Raw genomic sequence first — 13,434 nt, 5'->3', positions numbered from 1 at the left:
CTGTTTGCTAAATATTCATTCCCTAGAGATAGTTTCTTTTTTCTTGCTTAGTAGACAAGAATATGCCCATCTAATAGAACTTCTTTTTAGAAGCAGCAGTAAGAATGAAGGATGCAGGCTGGAGTATTGGCTCAGGGGTTAAGATCACTGAAGACCCGGTTCAATTCCCAGCAGCCACATGGCAGCTCATAATTATCTAGTTCCAGTTTCAAGGGACCCACTGCCTTCTGAGCTCCTTGTTCACACACAAGGTGTATGGACACACGTGCCGGATAAACACCTATACATATAAAAATAAGTAAAACTTTAAAAAAAATGAATGATGCAAACATTTCGAAGTCAAATACTACTTCAAGGTCAATAAAATCTTCTGAAGAGGCTCAGTTAATTATTAAGAATAAAAATAATTCATATGGGCCATCAAGATGGGTCAGTGGATCAAGGTTCTTGCAGCCAAATCTGGCAACCTATGTTTGATTCCTGGGACCCACATGACAGAAGGAAAGAACAAACTCCCTTAAGCTATCCTCTGACATCCTCACATGTGCCATGAAGGACATGGTCATCATGGTCATGTGCATGCATTCCTACCCACCCCACCCACACATACACTCACATTCTCTCTTACACACACATAAGTATTTAATAAAAAAAATTTTTTTAATGATTTTGTTAAGCATTTTGACCTCTTCCATTTCTAACTCTAAATGAATTGTGTGGAAATGGGTTTCCTAGCAGGTCAGGCCTTAGGTCTTACTGCATCTTTCCATAATGGCTGAGGAGTACCTTTTCCTAAGGGCTGGATAGAGACACATTAATCTACTGTAGATATGAAGTACGGCTTTACAACTAGAACTGGGGCCTTAAAGGTCCCTTGAAGCTCCTTAGGCCATCCTCGAGGATGAGCTGGTGCCTGTGAACCTCCCAGTGGTCATCAGAAGCAGCAGCAAGGCAGAAGGCAAGCAGAGGCTAGGATAAGACACTGAGAGTCCCTTTTAGTCACTACTGATGAGCTCTAGAGCTCTGGCCAAATGCCTTGACCTAATAAAACCCTGTCCATCCAGGACACTACTATAAAAGAAAAAAACTGGACTGGAACCTAAAAGCTCTAAGCTTTAGGCTTGACTATCAACTTCTGAATTTGACTAATCACCAGTTTTATGACCCTAAATCTCTTTATAAATATATTGAAAATAATAACTCAACCATGATTCACCTACTCAAAATATGTTTTGAGTACTAAAAAAACAGACATGTCACTCACACGTAAGTAAAAGATTTAAGTAATAAAGGAAGCCAGCAATGAATATGATAAGCATAGTAGTCACACATCTGACAAGTACCTGGCCCAGAACAGCAGGAATGATGACTGTGCTTCCTGCTGTACTTACCTACCTAAGCCAAACCTAACAACCCTTCAAAGTAATGTGCTGCATTTTTAGGTACAGATGCTGAAGCTAAGGCTTGAAAGAAAACTGCCTATGATCATAATCAATGCTCACAGACCAGTATAACTCCAAAAGCTCTTCTAATATGTTCTTTCTATTATACACATTAACTTTAAAAACAAGCTTGAAAAATGACTGATCTCTAACAGGGAGATTTCCCAGCACTAACATGCTAACCTGTCTATATGTGACAGACAAAAGCTCCCCTCTTCCAGCTGGATAACACCCCCACAATCATTCACAATGACTAAGAGCATCACTCTAGCCTCACTACAGATTTATATTCCCTTGGGCAGGAAATGAGGCCTTCCTGACCACACTGCATTAGCCTCTCTAATGGATTTGCTTCCATTCATAGTTTTTTAACCACAAGACAAGCACACAGCAAAGTCAAGTTTCTCTTTCCTGTGGCCTGCTTCTCACATAGGCATCTCCAAGAATTCCAGGAACACAATCACCTGTCTGTCTCCCATGAAAGGTTACAAGGCCTAAGAGGACAGAAACATGGTAAAAGGAGGGCCCTAATACCTAACCTTAGCTCCTCTGCTGTGACTCTACAGCCTAAAATACACAGGATTTAATTCTAACTCAGACCCCTGACAGAAAGAGATCAAATGGTTCACCCAAGGTAGCAGAAATAACTTCAGGCATGCATCCATGTCTTTAAATTTTCAATTATTAACTATAATAATGATTTTATTTATTTTTTAAGATTTTATTTTTAATCATGTGTATTATGTTTGTGTCTGTGTGTGGATTTGTACACATGAGTGTAGTGCTTGCTGAGGCCAGAGGAGGGTGTTGGATACCCTATTCATGGAGGTTCAGGCCCTTGTAAGCCACCCAACTGAGGGTACTGGGAACTGAACTTGAGTCTTTTGCAAAAACAGCGAGTGCTCTTAACTACTGCGCCATCTCTCCAGTTTCCATACTGGTAATTTAAAAAATTGATTTACTCTCACACAACATCAGTATTTGGCTTTTATACCTCTAAAAAGTTAACTAGAACCCAATAAAACCTGTACTATCCCTCAAAGATACCAGATTTTGATAACCAAAAATATATAAGTAGATCAAAGCAGCCTCTCTCAGAGAAGCAAATTTTTATTTTCACTGAAAGAAGTTCCTCTCTCATTTTCTGAGTTCCAATACTTTTTATAACTAAGAATTTCTCCCAGGCAGCTACTAACTGCAACCCACCTGTCAGCATTCCTGCTTTGTAGACAATCAAGGGTAGTCTACAAGGAACCTCCAATTACTTGATATTCCCTTCATGGATTCCTCTTGCTGATCTTGGATCAGTGGGCTTTAGCAACAAGGTCAGCATTCTGATGACTCAATAACATAAGGGCCAAGAGGAACCTCCAAATAAACAAGCCTCCAATGTCCAGTGGGATCAGAAGCATAAAGCTGGAAGTTACTAGATTAGAAGCTGACAGCCACAGGTTTAAATCTCCCATAACTAGGCAGTTCAGTAAGAGCTTTCCAGCTATCCACCTTCTTGATCTTATACCTCTGACTTTATTCTTTCTCCTTGAACAATATTGCCATCTGGAAGTTGTTCTCACATTCTATCACTAAGTTCTGTCAATTTACCTGCTAACTATTTCTCAACTCTACTTACTTCTACAGCTACATCTCTCATGGGGAATTATAAAACCATCTCCTGGCTTACATGGTCCATCCTTCCTCCTCTGACCTGCTCTCCATCCTGATCTTTGGTAGCTTTTGCAAAAGTTGTAAGTCTCATATTCATCTCCTATTTGAGCCTACCATGGTACAGAAAAAAAAACAGAAATGTCCCGCTGTGCCAGAGAGAGAGAGAGAGAGAGAGAGAGAGAGAGAGAGAGAGAGAGAGAGAGAGAGATGAGTGAGAGAGAGAGATGAGTGAGAGAGAGAGATGAGTGAGAGAGAGAGAGATGAGTGTGAGAGAGAGATAAGTGAGAGAGAGGGAGAGAAAGGGAGGGATGGGGGGATAAAATTAACTGCAAATGGAATTAAAAACAAACACTTTAGGAGTAGAAGTCCAACAGCTGGTGATGAGTACTTACCTCCTGCCCTGTGGCTACGTCCATTGCAGTATACACTGTGCCTGAAGCACTGAAAGAAAGATAAGGGAGGAAGGAGAATAAACACAGATGGTCAGTGAGGTAGTGTTTGTCCATGCAGCTTCGCACACAACCTGGAACTATGTGAGCAAAAGCAGCCAAGGTAACCCCTTCCTCTGCAACCCCCCCTCACATCTGAAAGGCAGTGTGTGGTAGTCAAGAAGGAGGGCCTTAACCAATCTGGAATTTCTACTTTGTCTCATCTCAAGCAACTTAGGACTCTGAGCTTTACTTAGACACATATGTCAGAGTTTAGTCCATAAAACGCAAAAGTGTTCAAAGACATTCATTTCTTAAACCTGCTTGCTCTCCTCTTCTCTGCTCCCCTTGAGAACTTGCTTTCATTTCTTATACTTTCAACTGGGAGTGACAGGATGGGAAAGGGAGACCAAGGAGAAGTTCAGAATGAAACGGGGGGGGGGGATGGCTTATATATATTTATTAAAATATAGACTTTTAGAGTATCAGTAATGTTCTCTTTGTTGACCTGGATGCATCTTACGTTCATGTATGTACTTTTTAAAAATTAATTGAGCAATATACTTATGCGTGTTATCTTCTCTTAAAATTTATATTAAAAACTACAATTAGAGCTTGTTTTTGGTGACATCTGCCTGCAATTCTGTAACTCAGTCAACCAAGGGAGAAGGATGGACAAGACACTAAAAAAAAAGTGGTAGCAAAGGGCTGCAAGGAATGATATTCAGCTTCTAAGATTCTATTCCACAGTTAATCTTTAAAAAGTATAACTGATTTTTAAAAACTATAAAAACTTGGTCAACTCACACTGAATAGCCTGAAATAATCTTGAAGTATCCTTCCTCTCCTTATTATAGGATACCTTGACACTTTTAAAATCACACTTTTCAATCACAACTGATCAAAAGGGTTTCATATTCTATGGTTGAAATGAAATGCATTTTTAGTTTTTTTCAAAAATAAAATGATACTGCACATACTTTTCCAAATATATATACTTCCAGAAAATCTGGGATTATTTCTACCTCACCCTCAAAGTAAGACTAGCTCCACAAAAGACATATGAACATGTAGGTATTTATATACACGCTCAAACAAAGAGATGGAGTTAAGTGAAAGAGATGCTGAAAATAATGCTACATGATGCTATCTCTATAAAATAACTAAAGCCCTCATCTTGTGCCTAAAACCACAAATCCTGTATATGCCTAAGTAGTTTGCAACACATATTTGTAGGTATATACAACATATGTCACATATATAAAGTGCAATTTGTAGACATTTTTAATTCTGGTCTTTTATAAGATGTTCCCAGCAAATCCTGAAGTTATACTTCCCATAAAAGTCACGTTAATTCAAGAAGAAAAGACAGCTGGACGTATGCCTCCAGCTAGAAACTATGGTCACCAGCTCCCTAACCACCACCCCTTGACAGCCTAGCTACATGCATGTAAAGTGTAATTATAAGATATTGGCTCTCAAATGAGGACTAGATATGTTCACTGTAGCTATTTCTTCATTGCCTAACCATCTTTGCCTAGAGATCTTTAGTTACAGAATGTGTGTCTATTTTCCTGACCCTAGCCCTCTGTATTCCTGCCAATTTACACCACTCTTTTTAAAAAATAATGTTTAGATTTTATCTGTATTTTTATTTTGCCTACATGTGTGTATGTGCACTGCATGTGTGCCTGGTGCCTGGGGAAGTCAGAAATGGAAATGGGATTCCCTGCAACTAGAATTATGGCTGGGTGTAAGCTACCTTGTATGTGTTAGGAACCAAGCCTAGGTCTTCTACAAAAACAAAAATACTCTTGGCAACTGAGCTATCTCTCTAGCTACCATATATACACCATCCTTAAAGGACAAACATGTTCAAGTCTCAGAGACTAAACATTTGAGATTATATCTTTCATGTTTACAAAGTTTTAGAAAGCTACATGAGCAGATATAAGATCAGACACTTAACGATCTTCAGGTCCTAAAAAGGAAGCAAGCTTAAATTATAACAGTACCAACCAATGCATCAAACTGGTGTGATATTTTTAAATTATGAAATACAACATTAACAAAGGTGCTTAATAAATATTTCATTCTTGCCTTAACCTTAGCAGGCCTGCAAAATAAAGCAAAGAACATTTCCTAGATGTTATACATCTACTTTTTTAAAGGCATGTTTCAGAGGAGAAATGCCCTTAATCCACAATCCTCCAAATTTACAAATAAAGAAGCTCAAACCCAGAGGAATCCAACTAGCTGAAACTTGATCGTGTACCCTTTTTGCTACTTTTTCTTTTTTTTTTTTTTTTTTTTTTTTTTTTTTTTTTTTTTTTTTTTTTTTTTGTCTTTTTGGTTTTTTCGAGAGAGGGTTTCTCTGCGTAGCTTTGGAGCCTGTCCTGGGACTTACTCTGTATACAAGGTGGCCTCAAACTCACAGAGATCCGCCTGCCTCTGCCTCTGCCTCTGCCTCCCAAGTGCTGGGATTAAAGGCGTGCATCACCACCGCCAGGCGCTACATTCTTAATAACTCAATTTAATCACCTAAAAACAAAAATGCCATCTATATTACTGAGGTAAGCAAAATAATTTCTTCACAATATGTAAGCTATCTTGTTCTACCAGCTTGGACTCACAAAGGCATTATATCAGCGGGAAAGCCACTGGGATCAGGAAAAATGGCATCTGCTCAGCCAAAAGTTGCTTTGAGGATCAAACTGAAACTCAATGTAAATAACAAACTATAACATGTCACCCCATCCCCATATTTTACAATTCTTTAACATATTTTCAGAAATTTCTGTTAGCCTAAGAAAACTAAGACAAAAATTTCAATTAATTAGTAACAATGCTTTTGTTCCACTGAGGGCCAACTATGAGCCAAACTTAATTTTTTTCAGTTTCTTTTAAATTTCATGTGGTTTTTTTGGCACATTCATAGAAACCTCCTTATTTTCACTTTTCATATAGAGGTACAATTTACCGAATTTGTTCTGCATTAAGTTATGTGTGTATAATTTGATTTTTACACAACTTGATGTACACAACTCAGGTTCACCACTAAGCTTCTTGCAGCATTCGCTCTTTCAACGATTTTTTTTTTCATGTGCACTGATGTTTTGCCATTGGTGCTGGGTCTCTTGGAACTGGAGTTACAGACAGTTGCTAGCTGCCATGTGGGCGCTAGGAATTGAACCCGGGCCCTCTGGAAGAGCAGTCAGTACTCTTAACCCGAGCCATCTCTCCGGCCTCAACATTCCCTCTTTCTTTGTCCCACTTGACCTCCCCCCAGACGAAAGGTGACTTCTACACTATAATTCTTTTGTGTCTTTCTATCTCTAGCTAACTTGAGATCCTTGAAGGCAGAGATTGTGCCTGATTCATAGCCATATTCACACTCCTCAACACACAACAAAACTCAGTTAAAGATTTGCTGAGTTCAATACACCGAGAGGACAGCATACGGTTGTAGAGATGAAATAGAGAGTAAAACTCATAAATTTTGTCATCCACCTAGAAAAATAGGTCCCATGCCATTATTTGAAAGTCTGTAGAACTGAGTTTTAAATTTCATATTAGGGATTATAGGTCTCAGAACTAGGGCAAACAGGGTTAATATGGAAAATCAGTTATAGTTTGGGAAGCTGTTTTCATGCTAAGAAAATAGGTAACTCATTTATTCTTGAGGCAGGGGTACTTTAGTATGGCCAGATAATAGCACATCTCTCATATAAAGCATAATTCTGCAAAATCTGGAAGTCATTCTAATATAACAGATAGGTGAGGCAAAGTAAAGAAAGAAAACAAGGTTGATGAGAGGCAAAAAAAAAAAAAAAAAACAAGTAAATTCATATATGCCAGTACATACAATTTTAAGTCATTTCTCCAAGGAAACAGAATGCCCCTACTAACCCTTGTCCAATCTTCTCAAACCGTGTATACTTCTTCTTAGGATCGCCCACACTCACTATGCTCCCTTTGAAAGAAACAGGAGAGACCGTGAATCATTTTTGTTCCAGATCAAGATGCACAAGAGAACCCATGATCTTCTTTAACCCCTAAGTTGACAAATTTTACATTACTGTGTCCAGTTCCCCTCAAAGCATCCTAACCAGGCATTAACTTTCCCTCAGGAAATCTCAACCAAAAGTTTTATTTATTCCTTCTATCTGTTTTTTGGTTTTTTTTTTTTTTTGAGACAGGATTTCTCTGTGTAGCCCTGACTATCCTAGAACTCCCTTTGTAGACCTGGCTGGCCTCAAACTCACAGAGATCTGCTTGCCTCAACCTCCTGAGTGTTGAGATTAAAGGCATGCACCACCACTGCCTGGCTACAACCAAAAGTTTTATATCCTTGATTGTGTTTATTCATAGTAATTTACTCCATTTCTAAACTTCTAAGAGCCACTCATTCATTTTAAAATGAACTCATTAAACATTTATTCATTTATTACATACCAGACTAAATGCTGAGTGCTAGAAATAAAGAGGAAGATGAGGTACACTTAAGACAGTCACTCCTCTCAAGTAGCATTGCTGTAAGGACAGGGAATAGAGGAAGAGGCAGAGAAACAGACTGCAAAGGCTTCACAAAGGCCCTGTCTAAGCTAATTTTTATAAGTACAACTCAGCTAGGTTAAGAAAGCCAGGAGAGTTCTGTAGCAGGAGACAGTTTAAATAAAAAACGCAGAAGGATGAGAGAGCCCATGGGTCTCACGGCAGTATTCTAGAGGCAGGGAACTGCAGCCCACAGAGGAAGATACTTCCTCAAAGTCATATGGTAAACTGGTGTCAGAGCTAAGATTCAGAGTTTGGTTTTTAGTCTCTCAATCCAATTAGCTTTTCCACCAATATCTCAACCACTAGGATCTGGTACTATTCACATACATTATTATGTCCTTTAATTTAAAACAAATCAGGGGGAGCTGAAGAGATGGCTCTGTGGTTAAGAGCACTGGCTGCTCTTCCAGAGGACCCAGGTTCAATTCCCAGAGCCTACATGGCAGCTCACAACTGTCTGTGGCTCCAGGTTCAGGGGATGCGACACCCTCACACGAATGCACATAAAATAAATTTTTTTAAAAAAGCAGGTATAAGTATCACTATTTAAAAGGTGTGAAGGGGAAGGAGGCTTAAAGAATAGCAGGAAATTGTCTAGGCAGTCTGCTTTCTATAACTCACTGTATTACTATGAGGGGACATTCTGGTTTAGGGAACAAGAGAACATAGGATTAAACAGATGCCAGAAAGTAGCTTTTACTTCATCATAGGAGGGCCCTTGCAAGGCAATTCTTAAGACAGTGAACTAAACAAATAAACAAATTTTTAAAAAGTCAAACAAAAATTAGGAAAATTATTAGGAAGAAATAGAAGTTGCTCAACTCAAGAGCCAGAAGCCTCAGCTTTAGAAAGCAGCGTGAGCGTTCAGGCTTGATCAAAGCAGTCGTGACAATCCCCTTCTCAATGATTCCTCCAAGGGGGGAAAATCAACCTATACCTGACTGCAGGAGGCAATCCGCTCTATTTACAAAATCACAGCTTCATCTAACCTCAGCTGCACCTCTTTGCAGCTCGACGATCTGGGACAGGGTATTTAGAATCTTAGGGTCTTAAAAGCCTGAACTGCAGAAATGAAGATTACCATGGGTATCTTCACAGAGTTACTATTATAAAATTTAAAAATTCAAGAAAGTATCTTTTTTGCTTGTCATTTTTTACATGGTGCAGGCTCATAAAACATGGTTTCTCTTTCCTAATTTTTCTACATCCACGATGGCAGAACTGTCTTCTCCTAAGTCAATAGCAAGCATCAACAAGAGCACTCTTTTCCACCAAGTATAATCAATACCTCAATCTTTCTCCGTGTAGTACTCACTAAACAGCATCTATTTGTCATATCTATAAGCCACAAAGTGAGCTGTCCACATTCTCTCTTGTTATGTCCCTATCCTAAGGTAGCGTACACCCAGAACTGGTGAAACATAGAAGGGGTGAAAGTTCAGATGATGAGCAGTACAGCCCATAGTTCTGGTACAACACAGAGCCAACCAGGCACACAGCCTAAACCTAAGATCCGGATCTTTGCAGTAGCATTCCACCTCAATGACTGACCAGTCACAGACCAAAGGAAGGTTCAAAAAAGCTATAGAGTGCTTACGTAATTTCTCCAAGATCTCCTCATCAGACATTTTAGGCTTCTTCTTCTGCTTCTCAGTGTTTCGGGTCAAAGCATCTGGTGGAGCGGTATTATTCTCAGTAGGTGAAATGGGAGATGTAGCCACATCCCGAGTTGGGGTAACAGGAAGTGGTTCAATCACAGATCGTGTATATACCTGCATAATCAGTGGGAAATTTTGGAAACAAAGCCTTTTGTTAGCATAATGGAACCTTTTCTAAATGTTCTAGTTAGAACATCCCCAGGAACTTCCCCCTTCCCAGCTCAGTCTTTCTCTTATATGTCAAAATCTGTATTGTTCTTCCTCTGAGCCCCAGCCCATCTGCCTTGGGTAAAATGACCTTCCTTGCTATCACAGTACAAGAAGGGTTAGTGACGGCCTTAGCGCCAAAATCACTCCAAAAGGGCTAGACAACTCTCATAAAAATTTGGAGGAGGAGATTCTATCATTAGATGTAAACCTCCCTCACCCATGATACTCTGTCTTTCTAAGATGAAATGAACTCTTTTGTGTAGCCCTTGAATACTTTCCAACATTATTTTCTATGGAGTTAATGAGCTGTTGAGCTCTTACTAAGAACTCTTATACTTCAAGAGGCAATAGGGTCGAGTAATTTAAAACAAACTTGGGAACTTAACAGCCTGGGCTCAAATCTCAGCTCTCATTACTACCTGAATGACTTCAGTCAGGTTATTTCACTTCTCTGGGCTCCAGTTTCCTTGTCTATAAAATGGTGGTAATACCTACCTTATTCAGCAACAGATCAACATGTGTGAATGAACAGAGCCATGCACAGCAGATATTAAGCCTTTAAACTTTAGCTTTTAAAGACAATGTTTTTCCTGTTCACTAGTTTAACAAATATTTGCTGAGAATCTATGGTAAGCCTAGCTCTGTACAAAATACTGCCCTACTCATTCTGAAGAAGGAAGTGAGAAAGTAATTGCTACAATTCAAAAGAGAGAAATGCTATCAAGAAAGGAGCCACTACATACTACTAAGGTTAAGAAGAAAGTACCCCCAGTTTGTACTTCCTTTTCCAGGAGATGCTTTCAGTATTTATCAGATTTTTATCATTAAAGAAGTCCTAATCATTTTTGATCATCTATAGAGTCTATTGAGACATTCCTCCTTGAGTCCTCTAACTGACTACTCACCTAGTAAGAAACGAGCGTTCAGAAAGTGTTTCTCCAGAACCAAGTAGTAACTGGATCAGCTCTTTCAATTAGACTGACTTTCTGACTACTCCAGTAAAATAATTCCTCCATTTTCACTCTTGTACCTGCAGAACAATTAGATCCCAGGTATATAAACCTTAAGCCTTCTCCACTTCTCTCTCTATGGTTCCTTGAGAAAGAGATCCTATCTGTTCCCTCTATACCATTATCCTTAACTGGCTCCCAGTGTAGGTTATACACACAAAATGTGCTATGTGTGCTACTGTGAAATGTAACCTGGACTTGGTTTAATTATCTGCTTTCAAACCCTGGCTTTTGCTTACTAAGTGACTGTAGATAAATCAACTTACCTCACCATATCCCATCTGGTTCTTCCATAAATTAGAAATTAGCTATATACTTTTCAGAGAAGAATGTTAAGAAAAGCAAATTTATCAATCTATTCTTTCATTCAATATTTACTGCCTTCTCTATGATCCCTGTGCCAAAAACTATATTAGGCACTTAAAAGACAGATAACATGATAGACAGACAGACAGATGTCCTCTACTTTAGAGGCATTATAGGTTTAGAGAGAAAACCGTTTTAAATAAATATGCTGCAAACCACAAACAGGACACATCAATGGGAAAATACTGACAGCTCACTGATTTAGGCTATTTTCTTAAGGTAAATTTGTGACCTATAGACAAGGAACCTAACAGATTCTATTTGTAAGTTCTTAGGCTAAGAGGTAGGTCATCTAATTGAATTTCCTCCACAGCATCTTCCATTAGTCATTCAATCAACACAGAGCTTAAGTCCTAGATGGTTCTTTCATTATGGAGTTCTCCTCATAATAAAAAGCTGAAACAAACATTAGTAGAGTGTTTCAGAGTATCATCTGATGGGAAATCACTGCTCAATGATACTAAATCAAATAAAAGGCAAAAGTACAGACTCTGCAAAGTGCAGGAGGAGAGACTGTGGCTATTCTGAAATGCAGGAACCTCAAAGGAAGTTAAACGAGAAATCACTACCAATATCCGGCATCAAAATGCACTCCTAATGTCCAGCATATTAATAGCACTAATGTATTTATAAACTCCCTTGGGTCTTTCAGCATCATCAAAGATGCTGGAGAGGCTGAACACTACATATTTAACACAAAAGAAAAAATCTTTGTCAGATAATTTGCTGCTTTCTATGTAATTCTGGAAGTAAAATGTGTCAATTCTATATACCTTCCTGTCATATCTGTAAAGAATAAGATAAGTAAACCAAGGTTAGATTGCTATAATTATCAATTACCTAGGGAATTTTAGGAATAGCCGAAATAACAAATATACTACTTCTCTTTAATCATGTAGAAAATACCTTCAAAACAGGTGGTTCAGTTGGGCACAGCAGCACATGCCTGTGATCTTAGCACTTGGGTGAGTGAGGTAGGAGGAACACTATGAATCAAGGCCAGCCTGGACTACATAGTGAGACCCTGTCTCAAAACATGAGAGGAAAAAAAGTCGTACAATGACTGTACCAGCTCCAAAGTCTACGGACCCCTATATTGGACTCCTGGCCTTAATACCACCATCTCCCCATTCTCTGTCACCCTTATTTGAATGAATCATATATCCTTCCAGACTACAGGACTCACAGATTTTGTGTGTTCTGGGCGTGGAGCAATCACTGGAGGTGGAGTAGCATCATCATCATCATCTTCATCTTCTGACACTGGTGGCACTGCTGGGGTCTCAGACACAGTCTTCACATTCTATGCAGAAAAGACAATTTATCTTGTCCAGTAGATCTAGAACTTCAGATCCCAGGCCTGCTGGTTCTCTAGAAGGAACTCGATTCTGACTCCCCTTATGAAAGCCTCATCGGCCTCAGGACTGTCCACTTCCCTGCAGTCAGCAGCCCTACTCAGTCAGCTTCCTTTTCTTTCAGCCGTCACTTTCCACCCCTCTGGGTGCTTCCTTTTCTCACCTAAAGCCTAACTGTGGAACAGCATGCCAGCTGACAGCTTCCCTGCCTGCCCCTATAATCAAATACGTGAAGAGAAGTTCAATTTCTTCTTAGTCTATGAATTTTACTCTTTATAATGAGCAGAAAATAAATGTGGAGAAGAAAGTTTTCATTTTCTATGCTTTATCTTTGTAATCCCCTGCTCTTCCTAATGCAGTAACTAGAAGTCTAAACAGCCACCCCTCCCACTTTCCTTCTTTCACATTCCTGACCCTGTTATGTCCTACAGTGTGAATGTGGGAGGCCCTGCCTCAATAAGGTACACGAGGATCTTTCATTCTAAAAAGGACAATGAGTTTCTTGCCAGGGTGGATGCTCTCTTTATCACTGAGCTTCTGTCCTGTCCCAGAATGAACTCCACTAGTACTACTAACTAGATTTGCTAATGATCTGTAGCAACTTGATTTTCCCATGCAAACTGGAATAGAGCTAGACAAAGTACCAGACTCAAGATAAGTGGATCTAAAACACACGTTGTTGTTTTGTTGTTATTGCTGGTTTTAGTATTAGGTAGGACCAGAAAGGCAACAGGAATTTTCAG

General features: G+C 39.2%; 1 protein-coding gene across 8 annotated transcripts in view; it reads right to left on the bottom strand.

Moving 5' to 3' along the window:
- Pak1 (p21 (RAC1) activated kinase 1) overlaps positions 1-13,434 on the bottom strand; it is a 114,884-nt gene that overhangs the window by 16,961 nt on the left and 84,489 nt on the right. For all 8 annotated transcript variants that reach the window (XM_076547533.1, XM_042280206.2, XM_042280213.2 and 5 more), the window contains 4 exons: positions 12,523-12,639; positions 9,690-9,864; positions 7,445-7,508; positions 3,500-3,548 (listed from right to left, as the gene is read on the bottom strand). In XM_076547533.1, coding sequence (XP_076403648.1) covers positions 3,500-3,548; positions 7,445-7,508; positions 9,690-9,864; positions 12,523-12,639 — 405 coding nt within the window. The remainder of the gene's footprint in view (positions 1-3,499; positions 3,549-7,444; positions 7,509-9,689; positions 9,865-12,522; positions 12,640-13,434) is intronic.

The sequence above is a fragment of the Peromyscus maniculatus genome, chromosome 1 (assembly GCF_049852395.1).
Source record: "Peromyscus maniculatus bairdii isolate BWxNUB_F1_BW_parent chromosome 1, HU_Pman_BW_mat_3.1, whole genome shotgun sequence".
Lineage (NCBI taxonomy): Eukaryota > Metazoa > Chordata > Mammalia > Rodentia > Cricetidae > Peromyscus > Peromyscus maniculatus.
Note: the sequence above shows the minus strand (reverse complement) of the source record. Positions and strands in the feature narration are given on the sequence as shown.